We start from the raw sequence: 27866 nt of genomic DNA on the forward strand, positions 1-27866 counted from the left end.
TTTTATTGCATTCAGACTCCTAAACTCCCTTTCTCCCCCGGAGCACTTCCCTGGTTGGCAGTGATCTTGAACAAGTTAACTTCTGTGGACCTCAGTGTCTATCTGTTGGGCTTGAATTTAGTTACCACAGAGCTTTTCAGCCTCAGCACTACTGAAGTCTTGGAGGAGGTAGTCCTTTGTGGTGGGGCTGTCCCGTGCATCGCAGGACATTTTGCAGCATCCCTGCTCTCTGCCCACTAGGTGCCGGTAGCAACCCTCCACCCCTCACCCCCATTAGCCATGACAACCAGTATTTTCTCAAGACATTGTCTCTTTGGATGACCAAACACATACTTCTTATAAATCACAGTACGACACTCTGCCCCCTGGTCCTTGAACGTGGATCCCTCACAGCCAAGCAGTGATAAAAGTCGACAGATGCTGGTGCACAACCAGAATCCCATTCAGTCATTAATAACTGTTCAGTCCATCATCACATCTTAGGAAAATGTCTCCCAGGGCAAGGCCACTCAGGTTTGCAGGCTTCCGTGCGTTCTGGTGAGGTTCTAAGTGCAGGAGTGGTCTCAGTAACGTGGTCTCAGTAACCCCTTCAGGCATCTGGTACAATTGAGCTGCTCTGAGCCTCTCTCGAGGTGTCAGTGGAATACTGGATTTCCCTCATCACATAACGTACTTATTTGTTCCCTTACTTTTACCTACTACTTTTTGTTCTCTGTATTTGTACCCAAACTTTCCCATCTCGGGAAGGGATGTTAGGTCTGGCCGCCGTGCTGGTCCAGGTTGTAGGCAGCAGTGCTAGTGTGGTGAGTCCGTCCCCCTCAGCCCACTTCTGTTCAGGTGAGGTCACACAGATGCAGAACTGGAGGTGCATCTTGCCACCAGGCAGTGTGGCTGCGCTCACTGTTAGCCCCACTTGTGCCGGTAGTCCCTGGAAATTCTGACAGAAAGGCTGAAAACATGGAAGCAGCCCTGCTTGCAGCCCTTGGTCCCGTGACTGCTGCATCCATTAGGGAAAAAAAGAAAAGCTGAGGTGATGTGGGGAAGAAAGAACACAGGCCCTTTCTCCCCTGCTTTTCCAGACCTGCCAGAAAACACAGGACTGTATCCAGTGGGGACACTCCTTCAGCTCCACTCACGTTCATGTTGAGTGTGAGCACACTTGTGAAGGCTCCTATTTTTATCTCCCCGTTTTAGACAACCAGTGTTTTAATTGCTCATTCCAGTTCTCTATAAAACTCTTCCTCTAAGCTTTTCTCTCTGCTGGTTGTTGGACATTATGTGAGTCCCTTGGTCTGAGGAGATGACAGTTGGCAGTGGAATATCTTCTGTTCTGGTTTTCTGTATCTCTCCGAGCATTTGCATCTATCACCAGGTCAGCAAAGCCCAGTCCAGAGTTGGTAGCTCTTCCTGTCAGGACCCCTTGAGAGCCCCCAGCGCTACCACATGAGTCTGAGTTGCCAGCCACGTTCAGAACCTTCCCACCAGGGTCTCTGCCACACAGCCACCTGTAGTCTCTGTCTCTCTTGTTGCCAGAACAGATCATATTGGCATTTGGTACCTCAGAGGGTGCAAGAGATTCTAGCTTTAGCCCATCTCCGCACTGCTGCAGTCCCCCACATGCACTCATATCATGGACCCCGGTGGCCATCTCTAGGGAGCATGTGGGGATAGATGCATGTCGGATCCACTCATCTTCCAAAACCGGAAGGCAAGTTTTCTGGTGAGTATTGACATGTCCAACATTAATACCCACAGTTATTTCCATAGGACTGTGCCCCATATGGACATTCCTTTAATAGGCCAAGATTCCATTACCGTCCTGCCTGACCATATGACTGGCCATTGGCCACTGCCCATGAGTCAGTAAAAACCCACACAGAGGGGCTTTTAACATTGTTCTGTTCCTCCATCGCTGCTAGGGAAACAGCACGCAGTTCAGCACACCATGCTGATCTGTTTTCATAGTCTTCAGGCAGAGCGGTAGCCTTCCAGACAGGATGCTGTCCATTCACCTTGGAACTGCTGTCCATAAACCAGGCAGCTCTTGTTGTTGGTAGAGGGCTGTCCGTAGGGCACTGTCCACATGACAGAAGAGTCCAGCAGCCCCTTGTGCAGCTCCAGAATCAGTCCTGGGCAGGGGGTGGGGGCGGGGAAGAGGTCCCCTGCTCATAAGAATCTCCTCCTTGCATTCCCCAGGCATTACCATCCCCATTAGGGAGTTCCTCCAGCATGATCCTAAACATGGTATTTCAGGTTTCAAGACCATTTTAGGGGCGCCTGGGTGGCACAGCGGTTAAGCGCCTGCCTTCGGCTCAGGGCGTGATCCCGGCGTTCTGGGATCGAGCCCCACATCAGGCTCCTCCACTATGAGCCTGCTTCTTCCTCTCCCACTCCCCCTGCTTGTGTTCCCTCTCTCGCTGGCTATCTCTGTTAAATAAATAAATAAAATCTTAAAAAAAAAAAAAAAAAGACCATTTTAAGTCCTTCAGTCCTAGGGGTGGCTTCAATTAATAATGTCCAGTAGCAAGGTAGTCAACCCCCTCAAATGTTCATTCTCTTGTCCAGAGTTCCTGCAGTCAGCATTGGGAGGCACTCACAGGCTCTTGCCATAGGCCCCATTCTAGGCTCCACAAGGGGCCATTGGACAGAGAATTTTCCCTACCAGCACTCCAGCTTTGGAAGTTCCAAACACTTAGGTTTACCAGTTTATTAAAGGTTGTGACAAAGGATCTGAATCCACAGCGAGCTGAAGAGATGCATAGGGCAGGGTCTAGGGAAGGCCAGGAGCTTCAGGTGCACCCCAATTCTGGCATCTCCTGTTCAACTGGAAGCCCCCCAGAACCAGTCCTGGGTTTTTATGAAGGCTTCCTTATGTAGTCCTAATTGACTCATTGGCAATTGGCCGATTCAACCTCCAGCCCCTCCCCCTCCCCCAAGATTGCAGGTGGCCTTGGGACTGAAGATCACTTGGTCCTCTTGGCAGCCAGCTCCCTCCCTTGAGTGGGCCCCCAAAGTCATCTACACTAACATAACAAAAGACACCTTAATCACTCTCTAAGCTTTGGAAATTCCAGGGGTTTGGGGAATTGTGAGCCAGGAACCATGAATGTGAGGACCTAGTATATCTTTCTTATAAATCACAGTATCGCACGCTGGAGGGCAAAATTGCCGCCACTGAGAATCATTGAGTTACTAGATTATTTATAGTCCCTTTTAGGCAACATTCTAGGATTTTATGGAAAGTCTATGATCTCCATCTCAAATCTTCTAATGCCTGAAGCCGAGTCATGTGGTCAGGTGAGATAAAGATGAGAACCCAAGTATTTACCAGACTAAAGGGTGAAATTTAATGGGGGAGGAGTTATGACCTGATGTGAGGAAAGATTCATGTTAAAAACTTACTGTACTTTTGAGTTTTTCCAAGTAGTACGTAAATCTCCATATAGTGAATTCTCAGCTTAACTAAGCCTATAAAGTAATGTAAGTTCCATGTAATTTCCATGAGGCTGATATTTACTTGCTAGGCATAGTTATATTTATTTAGGAATTTGGAACCTATAAGAAACTTTAGGTTTTTTACTTGTTATGGTTTAATTTTGTTTCCAGCTGCTGTTCTACTTTATTTCCAAGAATTAGGGGAAAAAATGGATTTGGAATCAGGAAACCAGGGTTTTAGTTCTAGCCGTCCTTTGGGTCCTATGAATTCTTTGCAACAGTAAAAGTGTACAGGAGAGACAAGGTTTATTTCTTCTTGTTTTTCCCCCCTGGGAGTTGGTTAAGTGTGTTACATGATATATACACATCTGCACTTTAGTTTAGTGGTCCCAACCAGAGGGATAAAGGGAAAATGTAGAGTGTTTCAGGTAATATGTAAGCACAAGCTAAACATTCCCAGCCAGTTTTCTTGTGACCAAATTTATGAAATACCCTTTATTTTTATGTCCTTTCTAAAAGCTAATCGTATATATTTTGTTAACTAAACCCAGTTCATGAAGCGATTTGGATTTATTTGTCAGTGGTCACAAATACAGTTCAGCCTAGTAGCTAACTAATACTTTTAAGTGTAATGAGAAAATAGATGAATTTTCATTTTCCCCCCTGTTGTAGCTATCAGATCAACTGGTTCTGTCTGTGGCTGTGGTAGATAATTGTGCAATCTTGATGTGCCACTTAAAGAAGTACTTGCTTTACTCTTCAATTTCTCTTAAGGTAAGCATTAGGTGTCATTTTGTTTTTTAATGAGAAATACTTGGGGTGCGTATGAGCTCCTCAAGGCCATTTTCAAGTAGCGAAAATGGTTGTTAACCTGCCGCCTCATTGGGCTCTGCAGCTGGATGACCCATTTACATACACACCCCTTTGGAGGGAGGAGCCAGAGCAGAGTTGACTCCTTCCAATCAGGCTGGAGGAGCATGTCCTTACTCCAGCCAGAGGAGCCAGGGCATGGTGCCCAGTGAGGGGTGGAGGGAGCTGTGTTCCCTGCCCTGGTAGGCTGTCTAAGGGTGCTCTGGAAAGCTGAACTAGCAAATAGTGACCTGGAATCTGTTTGTTTGGGGTGTAGGACTTAAGTACCCTCTACTCTCTCCCTAAGAAAAACCTTTAGTAAAATCTCTCTTGTTCACTCATCTTTTGTACGAATAGAATCTTGGTACGAACCCACGGAGATGCTGGCTCCTTTCTAGGGTCCCAGAGAACACACCCAGGTCTGACATCTGGGGGCACACAGATCCAGCAGGCTGCTAGGCTGGCCTTGCTGAAGTACTAATTACTACGTGTTGGGTACCTGGAACTGGCATGCACTTTGTTCAGTGCTCTGTTACATATACGGATTCTCTTGATTCTTTTAGGAGCCTTAGGAGAACCAGCTTCCTTGTAGGAACGCGGGAAGGGGAGCTTCAGAGTTCCGGACTTTACTTTGGCATCTGGCTTAGGAGTCTCAAGTCTGGCTTCTGCCAGGGCTTATCATATTTCACATTCCTTGTTTTCAGTTGCTAAACTGTGCGGTTTTATTCTTCACAAAGCCTGTTCTCTGAGGATTTTTAAAAATCAATTTAGGAGGATAAAAAAATAGAAGTTCCAGAATTCTGAAAACTGGGTTTTTTTGTTGTTGTTGTTGTTTTTAAACCGTGCAAGAGGTGAAAGAAGTAATGACCATGTCTTTATATTCATCTCACCTCGGGAGCCTGTTTCTGCACTCCTGCCGATCAGTTCCTACTCACACGTCCAGGTACCACCCCTTCTGGAAAACTTGAGCCACGTCCTGTGTCCTGACCAGAAATGAAGTTCAGATATCTATCTGTGCTCCCTTAGTCTTTCAGAGTTACTGCCACGTTAGCGTTGTATTTCTTTCTTCCTTGTGTTAGAATGAGTTGATCTTATTTTCTTCATTAAGTTTATTAACAGCTTTATTGAGACAATTCATACCTTGTACAGTTCACCCTTTTAAAGCATATGATTCAGTAATTTTTAGTATTTTTAGATTTGTACAGCCATCACCACAGTTTTAGAACATTTTCATTCCCTCAAAAACAGACCCTGTTTTTGGTTACATTAACAGTCACTCCCCACTTTTCCTCTTTTCCCCTCCCCACAGCCCCAGGCAACCAGGAATCTTTCTGTCTTTATAGATTTGTATGTTCTGAGCATTTCATTTACATGGAGTCATACTATGTGCAGTCTTCTGTGACTGAGTTTTCACCTCGTGACATGTTTTCCTGGTTCATCTGTGTGGTAGCATGACGTATCAGTACGTCGTTTCTTCTCTTGGCTGAACAATATTCCATTGTGTGTGTGACACATAAAATACCACATTTTATTTATCCATTCATCAGCTCCTGGTCATTTGGGTGCTTTCCGCTTTTTGGCTCTTAATGGATAGTGCTGCTCTGAACATTTGTTTACATGTTTCTGTGTGAACATATGGGTTTAGTTCTCTTGAGTATATCTAGGAGTGGAATCGCTGCTTTGGAAGTGAATCTAAAGTTTGAACTGCAGACTGCTTTCCAAAACAGCTGCACCATTGGACATCCCACCAGCAGTGTGGGAGCGTCCTGCTTTCTCTGCGTCCTTGCTAATAACATCCGTTCTGTGTCTGTCTTTGGTTCTTGCCCTCCCAGTGAGTGTGAAAGGGTCTCTCATTAGGGTTTTCATTAGCCTTTCCCTGATGGCCTCTCATTAGATTTTAAATTGTTTTAGTTTAGAAATAGTTGTATCTCTTTTATCTCCTGAAACACCCATACTATTTTCCAAATATTAGCTCATAATATTTAAATTTATGAGCCTATTTTTAAGAATTTCAATGAAGGGGGATGTGGTCCTTAATTTTTTTTTTTTTTTTTACTTAAAAGTGTGCTTTGTCCACACATTACTAATGTTTTGCTCTGCTACCCTCACCCTTGTATCTGAAGGTGTCACAGGTGCACATACATTCTGTTTCTTGCCCTTGTTACTAAGCCCTACACACCAAATGCCTTGATGACTGTTAACTAAATGAATGAATGGAGTGTTGTTTGTGTTCTTTCTGAATTGTTGAGCTTATCCTTGCGGACAGGTGGGTGTTCTGTTTCTGCTAAATGCTAATAACTCAAAGAAAAAAGAGCATTAGGGGCTTCATTTTACACTTTATCTCTAGTAAAATACTCACCACTTGAAAACTCCTACAATAAAGTTTTACTTGTCTGGTCCTGGCATGTTCTCCACATTGTCAACATTTATTGTTTGGGCTCCTTGTGCAGGTCGCCCCAACTCTCTTTATTCCTTATCTGAGGAACTCTGAAATGTCAGCTGGTAAGTCAGGAGAGCTCATCATAGCACTACCATCATCTTCATTACAAGGCATACTTAAAATACTTCAAAATGATCGATTAAATAATAAGTGCATCTAAGGCTTTAAAGAAGGTATTAAAACTTGTCCAAATTGTAAAGGAACTCCATTCAGCTTTAGCACTAATTAAATGAATACTCGCTGGTGCACATACATGTTTCTACTCTATCGCGGTAGGAAAACGCAAGTGAATGATGCTGGTATATTGTTGTGTGCTAAGTTAACCTTGTGAGCAAAGCAGTTATTTATAAGTGAATCTCTATGTAACTATAACAACAACAAAAACTTTCTCTAGTGAATTTACTATAAAAACATTTATCCCAGTTAAAATGGAAGACAGATTGTTTTGGACAATTGCTGAAATCAGCTAAAATATGGATTGTGATGAGACTATTTGGTGTTTTTTAGTTATCCAAATACATGTTTTAGAATTTTGCTGCTTTGGTGCTCTGAGAGAAAAACAAAGACCAGTTGATTTCATGAAACTACAAGTCTTGGATCCTTAGTAGAATGGCCTCTTTTGAAAATCAGAAGCATCTTCTATTGCTCTCAGTGGTAGGGCCAGGGAGGTGGATGTCATGGTGATAAGATTTCACATACAAGTGTGAAAGCTTTTCTGGAGATCAGGTCAAAGAAAATAATTGACTCCTAAGTGGACGGCTGCCCATTACATGAACGAAGCCCAGTCATCTCAGCCCTGTCTTCCTCCAGTTCTTGGCTTCTAGTGCTGCTGCTTTCATCACTCTTAGAAGAGTTAACACCACTAGAGATGGCATACTTCCTTTTTTCCTCAGCTTGATAGTACTGTTATGTTTAAAGTTTAGTTTTTTATTCCCACTTGTCATTCTAATTTATATTTCTAAAGAGTTTTCATTTTAAGTAAGTTTGAATCCTATGTAATGATGCAAATGTTACCAACAACTTAAATTCAGTCCGATCTTATACTAATACGTGATTCTAGATATATTACTGTGAGCCTTCCATGTTTAAATTAATATTGAATAACACTACTGTGTAAAATCACAAATGTATACCTATATAGGTTCTTGCCATTCTTGGCTTCCGTAATAGCGAGGGTCAGTGTTTTCTTCTGTTTCTTCTTGTTCTGGACCTTCTTGGTGATCTTCATGTTCTTCACTATCAGCGTCATCCTGAAATCTCCTGAAAACTTGGGTCTTCAGCTGTATTGTTTGACCGTTAGTGCTTCTTTGCTCACCATAATAAATAGTGTGTATATGAGGGAAGCAGAGGGAAATATATGAGCTTATTGGCTCTTTTAGCTTATTTTGGTCCATACGAATGTACGTTAAGTGGTGGTAATGCAGTGGGTCAACAGATGGACACATCACTGTAACACTGATATCTGAAAAATACAAATTAGAAGTTAATCCTGCTGCATTACGTCTAGATTCCTACATTGGATTTTATTAAAATATGAGATACAGTCTTACTAAAATGCTTATAGGTAGAATTAGGGTTAGTTTTTACAGTAATCAAATAATAAAATGAAAATGAAACTACAGATGAATTATATGTTATCAAAGTCAGTGATGGCTTTCAGACTGCACCTGTCCTGATGAGCACGGGGTGATGAAGGGAAGTGCTGAGTCACTGTGTTGTACACCTGGAACTAACACAGCACTGTGTGCTAAATATACTGGACTTAAAATTTGAAAAAAATGGTGGCTTTGTTGGCTATTTAATTACTTGTTACGTAGTAAATTCTTAGTAGAAATAATCTCAAAAAGAACAAAGTAAAATACCTGTAGTCCCAACTATTCAATACTCCTATTTTTTCATATACTCCACAGTACTACTTGTCAGTGTTCAAGGTGATAACATTTAATAGAAAGAAAAGACTATAAACTTGGGCGCCTGGGTGACTCAGTCAGTTAAGCTCTCCTCCCCCTGCTTGTGCGCACTCTCTTTCTCTCTGTGTGTCAAATAAATAAATAAAATTTAAAAAGACAAGACTATAAACTTTATAGCACACTTTTCTGAGGCCAACTTTGGCCATTTCCCTAGCTACTTCAAATCAACTATTTTCAGCGATGTGTAAAGCATAGATTTTTTTTTTTTTTTTTCTTTAAAAGGTCAGCATAGGGCACCTGGGTGGCTCACTCGGTTAAGTGTCTGGGCTCAGGTCATGATCCCAGGGTCCTGGGATCGAGTCCTGCATCAGGCTCCCTGCTCAGCGGGGGAACTTGCTTCTCCCTCTCCTCCCTGCTCATGTTCTCTCTTTCTCTCTCTCTCTCTCTCTCAAATAAATAAAAATCTTCAAAAAGAAAATTAAAAGGTCAACATACTATTGTTTTTGTCTTTAAAAAAAGATAATGAAATTTTACATACTTTCAATTTCATTATTTTCTAGGTAGAGGTGTTGTAAATTTCTTGGAATATAGAATGCTTGCTTCAGTTTGTTGTGTCCAACATTGAGCTCTATAAGGTTGGAAAGATTAAAAATATTATATGGGATGTCTTGTAGTTTGTTGTGTGACATTCGTAGAGCCTGAAGTTTGGGAAGTTCGTTGAAGTAATTTTCTGGTATAGAAGAAATTGAATTATTTTCTAAAGACAGATACATAAGTGAAGAAGGCAGACCAGGAGGCATTGATTCTAATCTGTTATTACATAGGTTGAGCTGCATTAATTTTTCCATTTTGGCAAGTATCTTTTCTTGTAACATGGAATCCTCGAGATGATTATAACAGAGATCAAGCATTGTCAAGTTTATTAGCCCATCCATGGCATTTCTCTGCAATCTGGAGATCTCATTGTAGCCAAGAAGAAGTCTTTCCAAAGACTTGGGGAGAGGAAATGGAAATTCTTCTAAATTGTTATGCTGTAGGTGAAGTTGTACTAGATTTGACAACTTAGCAAACACACCATGATCAATCTTTTGAGATGTAATTTTGTTGTGGCTGAGGTTGATTTCTTTAAGATGAGTTGCGTTGGTGAATGAATCTGCAGTCACAGCCTCAATTTCATTGAATTGAAGGTAGACCTGCTGTATGTGTGCTGGGACACGCGGGATAGTCTTGAGTTTGCGATTGTCACAGTACATTGATGATGGAAAATCGGGTGGACAGAAGCATTCAGTGGCACAGCCTAACATATACTGATGAAAAGGAACTCGAAAGTCCTCATTTTGATTAAATTGGAATTCTGGTTGGTAGACATCATCTGGGTCTTGATCATAATCTTCATCCCATTGATAATTTTCATATTGGCAATATACTTTGACTCCAAAAAAGAAGAAAAGGACACATGCTAGACTTAAAAAGCCCATGTTCTTTTTTTGTCCTATTACAAGGAGAAAGCAAATAAATTGTGGGAAAGTGAGTGAATCCTAGAATAATTTTCGTGTAAATTGACAGTTACATAAAATGCATAATATCTGTATCTGTACTGAAACATATAAAAGAATCCAGAATAAATGGGCAATGCTCAAACCAAAATTAATGTTTAAATAGCAAGAAGGTGGTATTAAATTTTTTTTAAAAAGGCACGTTTTGCATTGAACTAGACCACATAGCCATCTTTGAAGAGAATCCTAGTTTGTCGTGCTTACTATAGATTTACAATGATAACATGACCTCTCCTAACCCCACAGCTGGGTACTCCCTCCACTAAAAATGCTGAGTGTTCCACTAACTATTTGGTCCCTTCAGTGATGGTCACTACCTATGAGGGGAGACACTCTCAGTCTTAGTTAACATTAACCAACATTTTTTCACTGCAGCTTCTGTTTGTCGATGCGGTTTTCTGCCCTTGGAAGAACATGAAACATTCCCTTTTATGCAAGAGCTTGAGATATTAAAAGTAGCTATCGTCTTTCCTCTCAGTGTTTCTGTCCAAGCCTAACCATGACTTCAAACTTTCCCCCATGAAACCGTTTCCAGAATCCAATTATTTTGTCTCTGACTCCATTTAAATAACTGCCTCAAGTCCCAGAAACACACAATATTTATAGTCTACAAACTTTTAGCTTCTAATAGGTTATTCTATACATTTTTCTTTCTTTCCACTGATATTTTTGAGTGAAGTCCTAGATAAACAGATATTGAAAACACATTATCTTCTCTCCCAGGAGCTGAGGTCTGGTGGAGAATCAGAAAGACACACACAGTAAAGGGAGTAGGAGGGTGTGTAGGGGGCATGATTTAAAGAAGGGAGCACTCAGCTTGAGAAAGACTGTTAACTTGAAGTTGTGGTGAGTGGTGGATGGTCTACTGGACAAGGAGCCTGAAGACCTTTATTTCCCACCTGTCACTTAGGACGGTCAAGCCACTTAACATGTCTGCCTCTTGCCTCATCAAGAAGATGAGAAATTAATTGCTTGCCTGCTTATCTCAACTGGTGGTTGTGACAGTCATGTGAGATACGCATGTAAAAGTGCTTTGCAGATTAGAAAGTAATCCAGATGGAATAAGTTTGTTATTTAGGTAAAGGTTAAAAGGGGGGAAATAAAAGAAGAATTTTATCTTTTTGATTCTGAGGCTATTTTTCTGTACCTCTCTCATTCAGGGTTTCTTGAGAAATAATGTAACGTGTCCTTGTGTGTCATGAACTGACTTAACTCTATCCAGTTAGCCATTAGAGTAGTACAAGCTATTTTTCATCATTGGGATAACTGAAAAAATAGTTATTTAAGTCATTGTCTATGACAGACCCCATTTGAGAAAGTGTACCCTGGACCCTAACGTCTTAGATTTTTGTTTGTTATTTTCTTGTCAGAAACTAAAAATGTGTAGAATGTAATTATGTGTAAATGTGGGATTTGGAGTTTAAGTAGAGTCAGGGGCCCTTGATCTTTTCTTCCCTCCCCTGCACCCAGAACGCGGGCCTAGTCATTACCAGCATGCAGCTCCTTCACACCCTGACTTGTCTTTATAACTTACTCCACGTGGTAGCTCCAACTGCAGTAATCCCTCAGTTTCACTGGGACCTAAATCTGTGGATCCCACTGTTTTCACTGCCCTTCATGCATACCTCCCAGTGCACTCGGTTCCTCTCAACAACCTGGACCCCACAGCCCATCACTGTTGTCACTTGTTTGCACAGGCCCCAGACCCTCTGGCCCCTTTCATCCTTATACTCTTCTGGTAAACTCCAACCCTGTTCCTTCAATTGTCAGTCTACATGCAGCCGACTCATGCAGCAGAGTAAGTGGAGAGAAAACAGGCCAAGCCAGCTGGTGTCACTTTAAATTCATGACCACTCATTGCTGCTCAGGGACATGTCCTTACTGCGTTCCTTTTCCCTTGCTCCTAGACAAGCTTCTAAAGCCTCATTCCCCACCAGTTTGGGATGATGACCTTGCTGCTGCTGCCCTTTTTTTTAACCAAGAAGATAGGATCGAACAAAACAATCATTTACTCATATAACCTTTTGTTATATTTAATCTCATCCCTACCTACAAAATATGTCAAAGTAGCAATGGTTTGATCTTTTAAAACAACCTGTGATTTTTAAACTCAAAGTTCCGTTTTACAAATCTGAGTAGACTACATGCATTGTTCCTCCATATCCGTGGGATTCATGGCGGATGTGACATTTGAACTCAACTTTGAAGGAATATTAGGGTTCTCATAGAGGAAGACTGGGAAGATTTCCAGATAGAAGAGATGAGCAAAACATGTAAGCAACAAAGAGTGGGGTGTTTGGAAAGTGGTGGTTAGCTATTGAAGGAGCATAATAAGGCTGTCGCAGCTAATCTGGACCAGAATCTCGAGGGTCTGAATTCTGACCTGTGGAGTCTGCACGCAGGGAACCAACACCTAATTTAATTCATTAAGGTCACTGAGCCATGATCTTCACACTGCATTGTTAGTGGGTGATGGAGGAGAAAGTCCTGCGGGAAGTGTGGTCTCACCCCAAAGGGCAGTGTTCCGTACTGGCTAACCCATGGCGCTGGGAAGCTCCCATTGGGTCTGCTGCTTTAGTGACCTGTGCTAGACATTGTATGTGCACATGGCTAGTTAACCACCTTCCAAATAGTAGTAGTTACTTAGTTTAGTTGAGTTACTTCAGTTAATGATGGACTGCAATTACTTCTGGGGGGTGAGGCACGGTATTTGGTGGGGAACACAGAAATGAAAATGTGAAGATGTGGTCCCCTCTATAAAGAGCATACGGTTTATGGAGAGACCCAACATGGCAAACCATATTCTCAGACAAAGGGAAATAAGGTTTACCACCTAGACCCCAGTGCCATGGGTGCAGTGGCTTAATCCTGCTTGGGGCAGACAGGGAAGTCTTTGTAATATCATTTGGTCCAGATCTTTGGAGATTAGGAGGAATGGGTAGAGAACATCCTATACATTTTACTCACTAGTTGATAATATTTTATGTGTTAAATTTGTAGTATTTATGGTACTCATTATAGTGGAGCATATTATCTTTTTAAAGTACAGTCATACTTCCCTTCAGTCTCAGTACAGCACAGGGTTCTACTGTAAGGTTGCTGTGTCTCACAAAGGTATGTGTAGAAGCAGGAGGACAGAGGCATGCAGCTGTGGGGGCGGAGGCTGGACAGGGACGGAGGGGTTTCGGAAGCTGACTGTTACACAGATGAACTTTGAAATGAGCATTGCTCATCAGAGCTCTGAATTTCATCCTTGTATTAAGAACAGTAGCAATAATCAGTTAGTAACCTTACATTTGAGAATGAAAGTCATGACTCTATTCAACAATTAGAGAAATTATTGTGGAAAAAGGACTCCTGGGTGATAGTTTTGATCCTGCTCTTAAATGCGTCCCTTTGACTTGGGATCAAGACCTCATTATGGGAGTCTCCCTGAAAATAAAGGGATTTTTTAGTGTTGGCCGCTTTTGGTCTTCTTGGCCACCTATGAAGACAGACTTTCCCTAAGGACAGTTTCTCTTCTGAATCATTCCCTGAGGACCTTGGCTCTTCAGCCCAGCCTGATCCCACTTTCTTTGACCAAGTCCAGTTTTCTGGTCTGAAATCAACCCTGTCTGCATCCACAGGCCCACTATTTACTATTCGTCTTAGTCTTCAACTTCATCCCTGGTGAGTTTCCCTGTTATAAGGACCTCTTATTTCTTTTTATCCAAATTTTCCATTCAATGATCTCTTCCCAGCCATTTGCAAAGCACATTTTTACTTCTGCCTTTCATGTTCTACAATTTATGCCTCATTCCCTGTGGGATAGCTCATAGCAAAACAGTACACTCACCGTCAAACCTCCCGCTTCCTGACCTAATTTCTGTCAGAATCTAGTACAATTCGCAGTGTATAAGTACTCAGACATTTGTTGAATGGATGATTGGATTACTAAATTACAGATTACATCCTGTTAGCGATGCTTGTCATCGCTACTAATGCGGATTATTTCTAGGTGTTACTTTGCAGCAGTGGTTTCTTGAAATGGACACAGTCACAGAGAACATGGCTGTTCTCTCCTAGTGGTGTCTCCCATCACAGCACGCTATTCCCATTACAAGACTAGTAGAAAAATAACAGATGTGAACAGGAATCTTTAAAGCAAAGGAAATATATGTTACCGATTTTTTAAAATATCCATTAATGTGAATTTTTCATATTATAGCTATAAATGTTTCTATGTTGTAACATTTCTCTTACTTGGGAAAAAGCACTTGTGCTTTCATAAGGAAGTTCTAATTAAAATGAGATCAAACTTTGTTCTGGAAAGTTTAAAGTAGTTGGAAAGCCTCATTGCATTTTATTGTTTTAAAGACTCGATTGTTTTGTTGATATGCCATAGAAACTAGGATATAAGGAACCAGAGTATTAGTACATGGACTCAGATTTCTTTCCAAAGCAGTTTTAAATTTAACTCTATAAATAAAGTAAAGTAGTGTACATTCCTGTTTTACACCCAGGGTCTAAGGAAGTAAGACTCTTTTACTATTAAAAATACGAAAGTTTCAAAATTATTCTTAGCCAGAATACATTTAAATTTTAATTAACTGGAACCCAAAAAACTGTTTCCTTTAGTACCAGATAAAGCACTCACATCTTCCGTTTCAGAAAGAAGGCAAATGAAAGCAAAAACATGTTACAATCAGGGATTTGGTCAACAGAGAAATCTTAAGAAAATTTCTAGTGAAATCGGTACAAATATTGTTCTTCCCTACAAGCAGAATCTGTCACCCTGCCCAGATGTATGGCTCACAGGCATTTGCCAGTTTTTATCATTTAAAGTTGAGAGTGAGAGAGGATACAAAGTGATGCCATTAACCGAAGAATCTTTCATTCTGGATTAAAAAGAAATCTAAACAAAGATTATTTATTGGGTAAATCTTAAGTTAGAAAATTAAAATCATTATATTACTGCTTTCTCTGAATATTTTTCCTAATCAAATTGTAATGTAGCTTTTATCAGATATTGCCTCCAAATATTGTGCTTTTATGATCTATTTTAATGTTAAACAAATCAAATATACTTAAAAAGTTTTAACAGTAGGAACAGATTCTTTAAAAAATCGAAAATTATTTTATCGTCATACCTGTTGAGTTTGCTTTAGTTTTCAGGGGTTGATGAATTTGCAAATCCTGTAAATTGAATCAGATATTCCTAAATTCTTTAACTGAGTCTCTTAAAAATCCACAGTAACTGTGTGTCCAGACAGGGCTGTCCTTGAATTACTGTAGCAATTTAAGCAAATATAATCTGCTTGGAAAACACTTGGGTTGAATTAAAATTATGTATTTCTTTTCATTATCCAAAACTTTGTGGATTCAAATTGAGATGCTTGTGCTGTTGGTCAGATTTATGTGGCTTTCTTCCCTTTCTTTTCCCCTTAATTTTGGTTTGAGGTGTGGCAAGAATTTCCTCTAATATGAAAGGCAAACAGAACTAAATGAAACAGCATGTACTGATTACTGTTTTTATTTTCATTTTCATGCCAAAGAATTCTCCAAATTAAGGTCCCCTGTAACTTGGAGCTCAGTGTCTCAGCAATTTAAGGTGGAACTCAAGAGTGGTCTTAAAACGTCCCTTGTCTGAAACCTCACGTTCACACCAGGGCTTTCCTTTATGAAGACAAGCAACCAAGATTAGAAACATATAGCTTGCATATCTAGTTCACTTTTTTTTTTTTTTAAGATTATATTTATTTGAGAGAGAGAGAGAGCACGAGCAGGGGGAAGGGAAGAGGTTGAGGGAGAAGCAGGCTCCCCTCTGAGCAAGGAAGCAAGGAGCCCGACCACACAGAGCTTGATCCCAGGACCCCGAGATCATGACCTGAGCCGAAGGCGGTTCCTCACCGATTGAGCCACCCAGGTGCCCCTCTAGTTTACTTTTTAAACGAAGGGTCTTATCATTAGTGGCACAGATTAAATATATAATTTCTCCACATGAAGAATTATACCTTCTTTTCTGTTCGCTATCACCGTTCTCTCCTTTGTCCCAAATATATGCACTAGAATGCCTGCTACAAACCTTTTAAACAAAAATTAATCTGGCGATAGAATTTAGTGTCTTGCACTCAGAAGGTAAATCTCTGATTTGCCTCTTTAGGTTCGTACAAAAAGTAATTTTACAGTATTGACTGAGATGGCGTTAGAAACTTCTGTTGCCTTTATTTTGTGGATTAGAAAATCTCTTCTCACTGAGTTTTTTCTCCTGAGGAGTAGTGGTTAACTGCTTCAGTGCTACATTTTCTTACTCGTGTGTTTTTTTAATTTTAAACAGAGAGTTAACTTGTATTTCTTGGCAGTGAACTTTGAATTCATGCTTTGGAAGACTCTTTAAAGTTTGTACAAACTAATAAGGTAAAGTGAATCCCGGAATTTGTTTTTGTGTCCTCAAATAGTGTTTACCATTAGATTTTTACAAAGAAATCACAGGGTTTATTTTGTTATACTTCGGGTTTTTTAAAAGCATGCTGTGTTTCAAGTGATGGTTGGCAGTACTATAAAAATCTCATCTATTATTTGAGACACTGGTATGTGAAACATGGCCGACTGTATTTGGGCCAAGATTTCATCTTGTTACTGATCTTTTCCATATGTTTCCTATTAGTCTTTGTTCTTAAACCTCAGGCTTCCATACTAAGGAAGAGAGAGCAAATCTGTGTGATTTTTCCAAGAATTTAATTTTATGTGCCCTCATAGTTCTTTTGGAAGATAAACTTGAAATCAGAAGCTTAATTTTCATATAATTCCTCGTTTAACACTGTGACTTGAACTTGTGGTCGTGATTATGTTGTTCATGTTCCTAACACATGTGGAAAGAATATTTATCAACAGATAACTAGAGCACCTAGAATCACTCATGTCTAGGAAATTTGAAAGAGGTGGATGGTGTCCAGGAGGGTTAGGTTGGGAGGCAGGAGAGTAAGAGGAGTTGTTGGTTCACGTCAGACCTTATAGGAAAAGTAGAAGCTGTAAGTGATTGTGCTAGTTCACGTTTCAGCTCGGTGGGTATAATTGCAGCAGTCGAAGAGAGAAGTCCACTGAACTGATGAAAAGTCTAAAATCTATTCTGTGATGATAATTTTATTGAAGTAGGTACAGTACCTTCACAGCTGAAGAGTGCAGGCGAAGAAAGGCCGGACTAAGATCTGCTTGATCGTGGGGATCACAGATTTTTTCATTATACTCATTCAGCTAATATTTTTTAGCGCCTGATTTGTTCAAGACAGTTTTAAGTGCTGGGGACTCAGCAGCACAAGTCATGGAATAGGAAAACAGAAAATAAACAGGTGGCTCCGTCTAGAACCGTCTGTGGATGTGTGTACATGGGTTCTCCTGGCTCTGTCAGCCGGGAGGGCGTAGAGACAGTGACTCTCCAGCCATAACAAACACCCGGCGCCCAGATCGTGGTGGCAGTGGTGGCTGCTGCTTTTTTTCCCCCACAAGATTTTATGTATTTATTTACTGAGAGAGAGAGAGAGTGTGCCTGCCGGGGGCAAGGGCGGGGGCAGAGAGAGAGGGAAAGAGAGTCTCAAGCAGATTAAAAACTGAGCACAGAGCCCCACACTGGGCTCACTCAGTCCCACAATCCTGAGATCATGACCTGAGCCGAAGTCAAGAGTCAGACACTTAACTGACTGAGCCACCCAGGCAGGCGCCCCTAGATCTTGGCTACAGTCACCTTCTGCCATAAAGGAAACCAGACTCCTTGAAGAAACGGCTGAGGCACGGAGCATACAAGATGAGCCTGGGAGTACCTTGCAACACCAGAAAGTAAGGAGTTGCTAAGAAAGAAAGGGATGTGGGAAATCGATGTACCTTCTCAGTTTTGCTGTGAACCTAAAAACTGCTTTAAAAGATAAAGTCTGTTTAATCAATTTTTAAGAAAGGAAAGTACTATTTTAAATAGTTTAGCAGAGATCTGAATATAGTGAGGGAGCAAGCCACATTGGTATCGAGAGGGAAAAAAACAGTATGGCTAGGGCTGAGTGATCTGGGCAGGGAGGGTACCCGTAGAGAGGCAGCCAGGGTCACGATCAGCATAGGCTCCTGATGGGCTTGGACGCCTCGCAGCGTTCTACATCAGATCACGTGTAGGAGGCACACTTGACGCTTAGCTGATGAACTGCTTCCATCAGAAAGACCATTCCGGCCGCCCTCAGCAGTAGTCCAAACACTAGACTTCCCACGTGCCCGGCAGAGTCCATCTTTGTGCCTGTGCCCCTCGGGGCTTCCATTTCCCACATTGCTCTCTTTTCCTGTAAATGGTAACGCCATCCCAGCTTCACCCACTGTCTGACGTATGCCAGAAGGCTGGGAGTTGTCTGAACGAGGGCACCCTAAAATGTGGCAGGATAGCCACCAGTGTGTGAATTCCCAGGGCTGCTACTTGAAAATTCAGGTGCAGTATCTCTGTACCGTAGACCTGCAGACCCAGATGCTCAGAGCGCAGGCCCAGCAACTTACATTTTAACAGGTGTCCCAGGTGCCGTGAAAACTTGAGAACCACTGGTCTAAATCACTTTCTGACCCTCACTTTCAAATTGGATCTGTTCCTGAGTCCTTTGTGATCTAGCACAGGAGTGTCTTTTCGGTGTGTCTGTGTCTCTTGATCTGTCCTGCCACCGTCGTCTCTCCAGTGACTGACATCTCTCCGTCAGATGTTGCAGTGGTGGCTTGACTCCTCTCCCTGTGTTCACACATCTCCTTCTCCAATCCAGTTTTCATCTTATTCTATATTAAAACAAATCTAATTGTACAGTGCCTTTGCTTAAAATCCTCCAGTGTTGCCTCATATTTTTAAAATTCCAAACGGGGGCTGCTAGGTGGCTCAGTCAGCTAGGCGTTCAGCTCTTGGTTTCCAGATCATGATCGGGTCCTGATCTCAGGTCCTGGGATTGAGCACCCCATAGGGCTCCGCGCTCAGTGGGGAGTTGGCCTGAGGATTCTCTCTCTCTCTCCTTCTCCCTCTGCCCCCTCCCAACCACCCTCTCTCTCCCTAAAATAAATAAATAGATCTTAAAAAATATAAATTCCAAATGTAGGGGCACCTGCCTAGCTCAGTTGGTAGAGCGTGTGGCCCTTGATCTCTGGATCACGATTTCAAGCCCCATGTTGAGCATAGATCTTAATAAATAAATAAATGAATAAATGTAGCACTTAATTAATTCAAAAATAAAAATAAAAATAGGGGCGCCTGGGTGGCTCAGTCGCTAAGCGTCCACCTTCGGCTCGGCTCGGCTCATGATCCCAGGGGCCTGGGATCGAGCCCCGCATCAGGCTCCCTGCTCAGCTCCCTCTCTCGCTATCTCTCTCTCTGTCAAATAAATAAATAAAATCTTAAAAATAAAAAAAATAAAAAAAATAAAAAAATAAAATAAAAATAAAATAAAATAAATAAAATAAATAAAAATAAATTCCAAACATGACCTTCTCCTTTGGGGAAACTGACGGTCTACCTCTTGCCTGTTCCTGGACCAGTTGATTTGTGTTTCTGGGTTGCTTTCTGGCCTCAAGCTGCCCTGTTCCTTCCTACACCAGCTGAATGTCCTACAGTTCAACTCAATTCTGACACTGTCTGCCCAGACTTAGTATCACATCCCACAGGTTAAGGACTCAGTCCCACTTTGGATGCCAGTCACAAGTAGGAGGTCTCCAGGTTACCCACCACCTCTGTACAACATGGCTACAGGCTCCCACAACCCCGTCTTCAGGTTAGATAATTTTCTCTAATGACTCACAGAACTCAAACGCTTATGCTTATTGCTTTAATATTTAATAAAGCACATGGTAAAGGATGTGGGTATAAAGCCAGATGAAGGGATACATACTATGAGATCCGGAGGGACCTGAGCCCAGGAGCTTCTGTCCCCTTGGAATTGTGGTACACTCTGCTCCCAGTCATGCATGTGTCCGCCAACCTGGAATCTCTCTGAACCATGTACCTTAGGGATTTTTGTTTAGGCTTCCTCACGCAGGTGTGATGGATGAATAACCCAGTCTCTAGCCCCTCTCCTTCCTCAGAGGATGGGGGGATGCTGAAAGTTCCAAGCTTCTGGTCATGGCAGGTCTTTCTCATGACCAGCCCTCATCCACAGACCATCAGGGAGCCCACCCAGAGTCACCTCCTTAGAACAAAACGTATTCCTATCACCCAGGAAATTGCAAGTGATTTCGGAGCTCTCTGTCAGGAACTGGGAGCAGACATCAAATGTGTATTTCTTATGTCACAAGGTATACCACAGAAACTCCTGCACTTTCTGTCCGTAACCACCCGGTTCCCTTCCCAGCGGCCACTGCTAAGGGCCGCCACATTGTCTGACTCCAGGGGACACATTCACTGCTGTTGAGACCTTTGGTAGAATACAGTGTTGTCATTTTCTTATGACTCTTTCCAAAGATGTTTTATGGACCTATGTGTATATTTAGCGAATATGTATATTTAAAAATTATTTTTAAAAAGAATTCTTGCATGAACTTTTCAGTGTTTCTAATCTTTTCCTAATACAAACATTGATGTAGTTAATAACCTTTTACATGTCATTGCACATGTGTGCAAATATATTTGATAAATCTGCAGGCTGGGCACGCACGTGTGTAATTAATTGCTCGCCACAGAGTGCCAAGGGCCTGTGTAAAATCCTCCTTGGTTAGTGTATTAAGGTTTTATCTTTGGTGATCGAGTAGGTTAAATGACTCTTACTGTGAGTCTGTTTGAATATCTCTTATATTTCAAATCTATGTTTGCTTCCTTTTCTAGAGCTATCTGTATCTTTTACTTTTTTTTTATTGTGTTGTAGGTCTTCTCTGATTGAGTTTTAAGATTTCTTTATAAGGGAAATTAGGCCTATGCCTAGGACTCAAAGCTGTTGTTTTCCAGTTTGTCATTTGTCTTTGGCTTTGCTCTTGACAGTTTTGTCATGAAGACTTTATGTTGTCAGGCTTATTGTATTTCTATTTAAGGCCCTCTGGCTCTTCGTGTCAGAGTTAGAGCCACCTTCCCCACTCCGCGTTGGCAGAAAATTCTCCCTTTAGTTTCCATGGTTTCTTCTAGGACAACTGTGGTTTCTTTGTTGTTTTTAGTGTTTGCATTTACATCTCTGACTGGTTAGAACTTAGAGCTGTTGTACAATAGTAACCTCCTGTTTTGTAGGCAGCTCTGCCCACATCCCAGTGGCATCCACTGAACAGCTGCCATCCCCTGTCCAGTGTGCGAGGCCGTTCCCACTACGGACGGAGTTGTTTCTGGACATTCCAGTCTCGCCCCTTGAGCTGTCTGTGAACTATCTGGTTATTTTATAAAACCATCCTTAACGTGGCCCCTGGCGTTGATTTCAACACCTTGCATTCTACTACAGTCAGTCCTTTGTGATTGGGTTTTGGGTTTTTTTGTTTTTGTTTTTGGTTACAAAATGTTACTTTGAGATCATTATAGACACATACATTTGTAAGAAATAGTACAAAGAGATCTTATGTATGTTATGTCCCATTTCCTCTAATGATAACATCTTGTAAAACTGTGGTATGTTATCACAACAAGGATATTGAGGGCGATACCAGTGAAGAGAGAACATTTACATCCCTGCAGGGATTCCACATCTTACCCTTTTATAGCCACAGAAATCTCTTTGTTTTTCTCCCTCCCATCCCTAGCTCTTGGCAACCGCTAATCTGTTTCTGTAATTTTGTAATTTCAAGAATATTATATGACTGGAATAATAGAATATGTAACTTTTTGGAATTGACTTTTTTTCACTCAGCATAACTGTCTGGCGATCCATCCAGGTTGTTGATCAGGTTGTGTATCAATAGTTCATTCCTTTTTATTACTGAGTAAGAAGGATGTACCGCAACTGGTGTAACCACTCGTCTGCTGAAGTCCATCTGGCTTGCTGCAGGTTGGGGCTGTTCCTGATAAAGTTGCTGTAAATAGTCATTCACAGGTTTTTTGTTTTTGTTTAAGATTTTATTTATTTGTTTGACAGAGAGAGACAGCCAGCAAGAAAGGGAACACAAGCAGGGGGAGTGGGAGAGGGAGAAGCAAGCTTCCCACCAAGCAGGGAGCCCGATGCGGGGCTCGATCCTAGGACCCTGGGATCACGCCCTGAGCTGAAGGCAGACGCTTAACGGCTGAGCCACCCAGGCACCCCAATTCACAGGTTTTTATGTGAACATCAGTCTTCATCTCTCTGGGGTAAATGCCTAGGAGTGTAATTGCTAGGTCGTATGATAAGCACCTGTTTGGTTTGAAAAAACCTGCTGAACTATTTTTCAAGGTGACTACACCATTTTAAACTCCCACTCATGAAGAATGAGAGATCCACTTCCCATAAATCCTCCTCAGCATTTGGTGCTACCTTGAAATCAGGTAGGACGATTCCTCCCTTTTTTTCAGAATTGTTTTGGCTATTCTGGCGCCCCTGCCTTTCCACATAAGTTTTGAAATAATCTTGTCTATATCCATAAAAAGCCTTGCTGGAATTTTGATAACAACTAAATTAAACCTGTGTATCTAATTTTGCCTGTTTTTTTTTTTTTATGATTTTATTTTTAAGTTACCTCTACATCGAATGAGGCTTACAACCTCAAGATCAAGGGTTACATGCTCCACCAACTGAGTCAGCCTGGTGCCCCTTGCCTGTTTTTAATTGGGTTGTCTGTCTTATGATGAGTGTAGGGGTTCTTTATACATTCTGAATATAAACCCTTTTATCAGATATGTGGCTTGCAGTCTTTTTTCTTCCAGTCCATGACACAAGTTTTCATTTTTTTAAAAACATTTTTTCAAAGATTTTTATTTATTTATTTGAAAAAGACAGAGAGAGAGAGAGAGAGAACGAGCAAAGGGGAAGCAGACTCCTGGCTGATCATGACCCGAGCCAAAGGCAGACATTCAACCAACTCACCCACCCTGGTGGTGTGTCAGGTCGAAGAATTAATTGGCTGACTAAGTGGTTAAAGGTTTGTTTTTTTTGTTTTTGGGGTTTTCTTTGGAGATTTTCTTTATTCATTTGAGACAGAGCATGAGCAGGGGGCTCCCCCAGAGGGAGAGAGAGAAACAGACTCCCCACTGAGCCAGGAGCCAGACGTGGGGCTCAAGCCCAGGACCCTGAGATCATGACCTGAGCCAAAGGCAGACGCTTAACCATCTGAGCCACCCAGTCATCCTGCGGTTAAAGATTTTTTATGTTTTCACAGAAGTTTGTAGTTTCATCTTTTACATTTAGGTCCATGATCTATTTTGAGTTCGTTTTTGTATGCGTTATGAGGTTGGGGTCTGAGTTCAGTTTTCTGCATGTGAATATTCAGCTCTCTCAGGACAATATGTTGAAAAGATGATTATTTCCCCATTGAGTTACCTGGATATACTTAACTATGAATGTACAGGTCTGTTTCTAGATTCTCAGTTCTGTCCCATTGCGGCCTCCCTGGTTATCGCAGCTTTACATTACATTGTGCCGTTAGGTAGTACACATCCTCCATCGTTGTTCTTTCCCCAAATCACTTTCATTGTTGCAAGCCCTTTGCATTTATTTCTCTATGATTTTGGAGATTGGTGTGTGCATGTGTACCATCATAAGTTAACATGATGATTGAGTGCTTGGTATTGGAACATTGCATTTAAAATGCTTACTTTGCTGTTGACATATAGTATGGACTCGGTAAGTGCTAGAGGCTGCTTTTTTTTTTTCCTGTAAGATTTTATAGTCTTGTCAGGATACTTAGATATTTTGTAAGTATACAAAGCATAATGCTGCTTGTCCTATTTTTCAAATATGCCATTCCTTTGTTTCCTAAGTATATTTTTTATTAGTCAGATCATGTATAACAATTTATGCTTCTAGAGAAGTGTCATTGTTTACCTTTTTAAAATGTGAAAGTAGTGTTTAAAATTATTTTCAAATATGTCTAGCTGGCACACCTGGGGTGGCTCAGTCGGTTAAGTGTCTGATTTGGCTCAGGTCATGATCTCAGGGTCCTGGGATCGAGTCCCACTTCCCCCTTCAGATCAAGTCCCTCTGCTCGGCGAGGAGTCTGTTTCTCCCTCTGTCTGCCATTCCCCCCTGCTTATGCTCTGTCCCTCTCTCTCTCTCTAATAAATAAATAAACAAATCTTAAAAAATAATAAAATAAGCTATGTCTAGCTTTCTTGTCTTCATTTTCAGACTTCTATGGCATATTAGAATAAGACTGCCCTCCCATGGTGAAAATAAGGTAATCTGTCTAATAAATTTAATGGGCTCATTTTTGGGGTGAAAATATTTAGAAATATGTATCTTTTTTAAGATAAGTGGGGAGTTAGAGGTAGACTATTCTGTGGTCTCAGAATGGACACAGACAGTAAAATCCCCATAGTTGTAGTGTCACAGCTGCTCACCAACCCGAGGCTTGTCGTGAGTCACAGGTGTGAAGTCACCTGTTCCCTCTAGGGAAGCAGCTTCCTCATCCTAGAAATTTAAATGAGGCTGCTTCTAGATCCAAAGTTCTGTTGTTCCCTTTGTTCTATATGGCACCTTATCTTTGTCTTTCTGTTATTTGGGGGTTTCCACTTCATAGCCAACCCCGTCCTTTAATCCCATCTGAGAATTCTTGGAGTCACCTTTGAGACTTAGTAGTCTGACATCCTCCGTGTTTTCTGTGGAATTATATAATATTGCTGCAAGTACCCTTTAGGTGAGAGGAACACTTTTGTTTCTTCAAAGTATTGAAATGATTAGACATATAGATAAGACATGGACCCAGGAAGCGGAACTGCCATTACTTATGTAACAGTTATTAAGGTTAACAGTTATTAAGAAAATTTATTTAAAAAATTTTAAGAAGAGGGCTGTGCTCCCGGTGGCAAAGTTCTGATTGGCGGAGCAGGATAACGAATGACGTTTGCTGGGGGGGGGGGTGGACTGGGAAGGGTGTGGAAGAGCCTCTGGGGTGATGAGCATGGTTTATATCCTGATCTGCATCATGCCACATGCAAAAATTAACTCAAAATGGAACACAGACCTAAGTGTAAGAGCAAAGACTCCTGAATATTAGGAGAAAACATAGATGTCAGTTTTTATGACCTTGGATTAGACCTTGTGACACCAAAAGCACAGGAATCAAAAGAAATTTCATCAAAACCAAAATTAAAAATTTTATTTCTGGGGCACCTGGGTGGCTCAGATAGTTAAGTGTCTGTCTTTGGCTCAGGTCATGATCTCCAGGTCCTAGGATTGAGCCCCCACATCAGGCTCCTGGCTGGCTCATCAGGAAGCCTGCTTCTCCCTCTCCCTCTCCCCCTGCTTGTGTGTTCTCTCTGTCCCTCTCTCTCAAATGAATAAATAAAATCTTTAAACAATAAAATAAAAAGAAAATCGAATTTTTTTTGTCCTGCGCCAGAGGATACCTACCATCAAGAAGTCGGAAAAACAACCTACAAAATGGGAGACAAATTTTGCAAGTCCTATATCTGATAAACGACTTGTGTCTGGAATAGATAGAGAACGAGACAACTCAGTAATAAGAAGAAGAATAACAGCAACAGCCAATTTAAAAATGGGTCAAGAATCTGAACAGACATTTCTCCAGAGAAGATAACAGATGGTCACCAAACACCAGAAGAGATGCTTGACATCACCAGTCGTCAGGAAAATGCAAATCAAAACCACAGTGAATTACCATATGGCTGCTACTGAAAAGATGGGCTACAACAAAATGTACGAGAGGACAGTAACTAGTATTGGTGAGGGTGTGAAGAAATTGCAACCTGTATGTGCTGCTGATGGGAATGTAGAATGGTGCAGCCACTATGAAAAGTAGTCTACAGTGCCTCAAAAAGTTCAACACAAAATTGACCTGCCAATTAACACTTCTAAGTACGTACCCAAAAGTGAAGACCGATGTCTACACAAACCTTGTAATACACAGGTATTTATAGCAGTATTATTCATAAGAGCCAAGAAATGGAAACAGCTTGTATGTCCGCCACCTGATGAGTGGGTCAGTGAATGTGGGCTGTGGATTCCGGAGAGTGGAATGTTACTCGGTGTTAAACAGGAATGCAGCCTGGACACAGCTGCAGCGTGGACGGACCTTGGAAACATGCTTAGTGGAAGAAGCCAGACAAAAAACACTGCCTATTGAAGGATTCCATTTATATGAAGCATCCAGAGTAGGAAAACCCATAGAGACAGAACGTGGATTTGCAGTTGCCTAAGGTGGGGAGTTACCTTCAGCGGGTAAAGGGTTCCTTTTTGGAGTGATCCAGTATTCTGAAATAGATTGTGTTGATGATGCCAGCCCTGCATACACTAAACACCACCCAACTGGGGCACCTGGGTGGCTCCGTCGGTTAAGCGTCTGACTCTTGATCAGGACCCAGGTCCTGAGCTCAGGGTCGTGGGATCCAGCCCAGCGTGGGGCTCCACGCTCAGCTGGGAGTCTGCTTGAGATTCTCTCTCTCCCTCTGCCTCTTCTCTGGCTCACATGCACGCACTTGGTCTCTTTCTCTTAAATAAATAAAGAAATCTTAAAAAAAAAAAAAAAAGAAAACCAATGAACTGTGTTCTTTAAATTTCTCAATAAAGCTGTTATTAAAATAACATGGGAATATAAATGAATAGGATTGGCTATGAGTTGATTAGTTTCAAAACTGAGAAGTACATGGAAATTCATTGTATTGTTTTGTCTGCTTTTGCTTCAGTTGTATTTTCCTTTTAAAAAGGACTCAAAATGCAAGTCTTCATATCAGGACTTCACGTGACTGATTGTGCCCTGCATGGAAAGCTGGGAATGGCACATTGCTTTTGCTTCTTGCCCTCATTTGTCCCTGTGTTTCTGCCCTTTTGGCCCCTCTTTAAGCTCTTCCTCTGTCTAGGGAAGGGTTCATTTTAAAGCAGTTCTCTTTATTTCCATGTTCACTGCTGGGAATGCACACCTTGCTTGAGCACTCGTTGGAGCTGATTGGGAAGGAGGGTCTGTTTCGAAGCTCCCCAGATCCTGTGATAGGAACTGTCCTAAATCCCCACGATAACACTGAATGTGCGCCCTCTGACTGTTGTAAAGCACGGTTTGCGGCAGAACTGGAGGGATGGGTCAATGCCAGGAAGAAAGAAGATGTGCAGGATAAAAATGATCATGTCCTTACGATGAGGATAAAAGCTTTTCCTTTCCCTTCAGTGATGTAATTCAGAAATGTATTGAACCAAGGCAGTGTGCTAGCCTTTGGTGAGGGTTGGGCACAGATGAGGAGGCAGTGCTTGCACCCAGCATGGCTAAAGCACTGTGGAGAATGTGAGAAGAGGCCAGGAATAACCAGCTGAGCTAAGTTAGACTGTGATAGTGCAAAAGAGAAGCATAGCGTACTGGGAAGATTTGGATGGGGTGTTTGAGAAGCCACATCTGCTCTGGTAGAATCCAGGAAGAGCTGCTGAGTGAGTGACTTTTGACCCAGACGTTTGAGGTCATGTTTGATTTTGGTGGATGCAGAGGATGGCATCACAAGTACAGAGAAGCCGGAAATTACAGAGTGTATGTGAGAAACAGTAAGTTATCTTGGGGCTGGGGCATAAAAAGATATAAACATGAAATAAAAAGCTTAAAAACCATTATCTGAGTAGGTGAAGGGGGTTAAGAGTACATTTACTGTGATGAGCATTG

The 27866-nt window shown here is 41.6% G+C and overlaps 2 protein-coding genes across 3 annotated transcripts in view; one reads left to right on the forward strand and one right to left on the reverse strand.

The window, feature by feature from the left end:
* CENPP (centromere protein P) overlaps positions 1–27866 on the forward strand; it is a 250575-nt gene that overhangs the window by 93479 nt on the left and 129230 nt on the right. The window lies entirely within an intron of this gene.
* Positions 6318–15630, reverse strand: OMD (osteomodulin). The gene is made up of 3 exons (XM_045772578.2): positions 15320–15630; positions 9173–10126; positions 6318–8186 (listed from the first exon to the last, which is right to left on the reverse strand). The coding sequence occupies exons 2-3, from the start codon at positions 10110–10112 to the stop codon at positions 7858–7860; spliced, it is 1269 nt and encodes a 422-aa protein (XP_045628534.1). The 5' UTR covers positions 10113–10126; positions 15320–15630; the 3' UTR covers positions 6318–7857.

Source organism: Ursus americanus, chromosome 34 (genome assembly GCF_024610735.1).
Source record: "Ursus americanus isolate L20-20 chromosome 34, mUrsAme1.1.p, whole genome shotgun sequence".
In the NCBI taxonomy this organism is placed as follows: Eukaryota; Metazoa; Chordata; class Mammalia; order Carnivora; family Ursidae; genus Ursus; species Ursus americanus.

What these genes read in the sequence shown, in the direction of transcription:
- OMD (XM_045772578.2), bottom strand. Translation starts at nt 10,112, where the DNA reads ATGGGCTTTTTAAGTCTAGCATGTGTCCTTTTCTTCTTTTTTGGAGTC. An exon ending in AGAAAATAATGAAATTGAAA is followed by an intron (nt 8,187 to 9,172) that starts GTATGTAAAATT and finishes TGTATTTTTCAG; the next exon opens with ATATCAGTGTTACAGTGATG.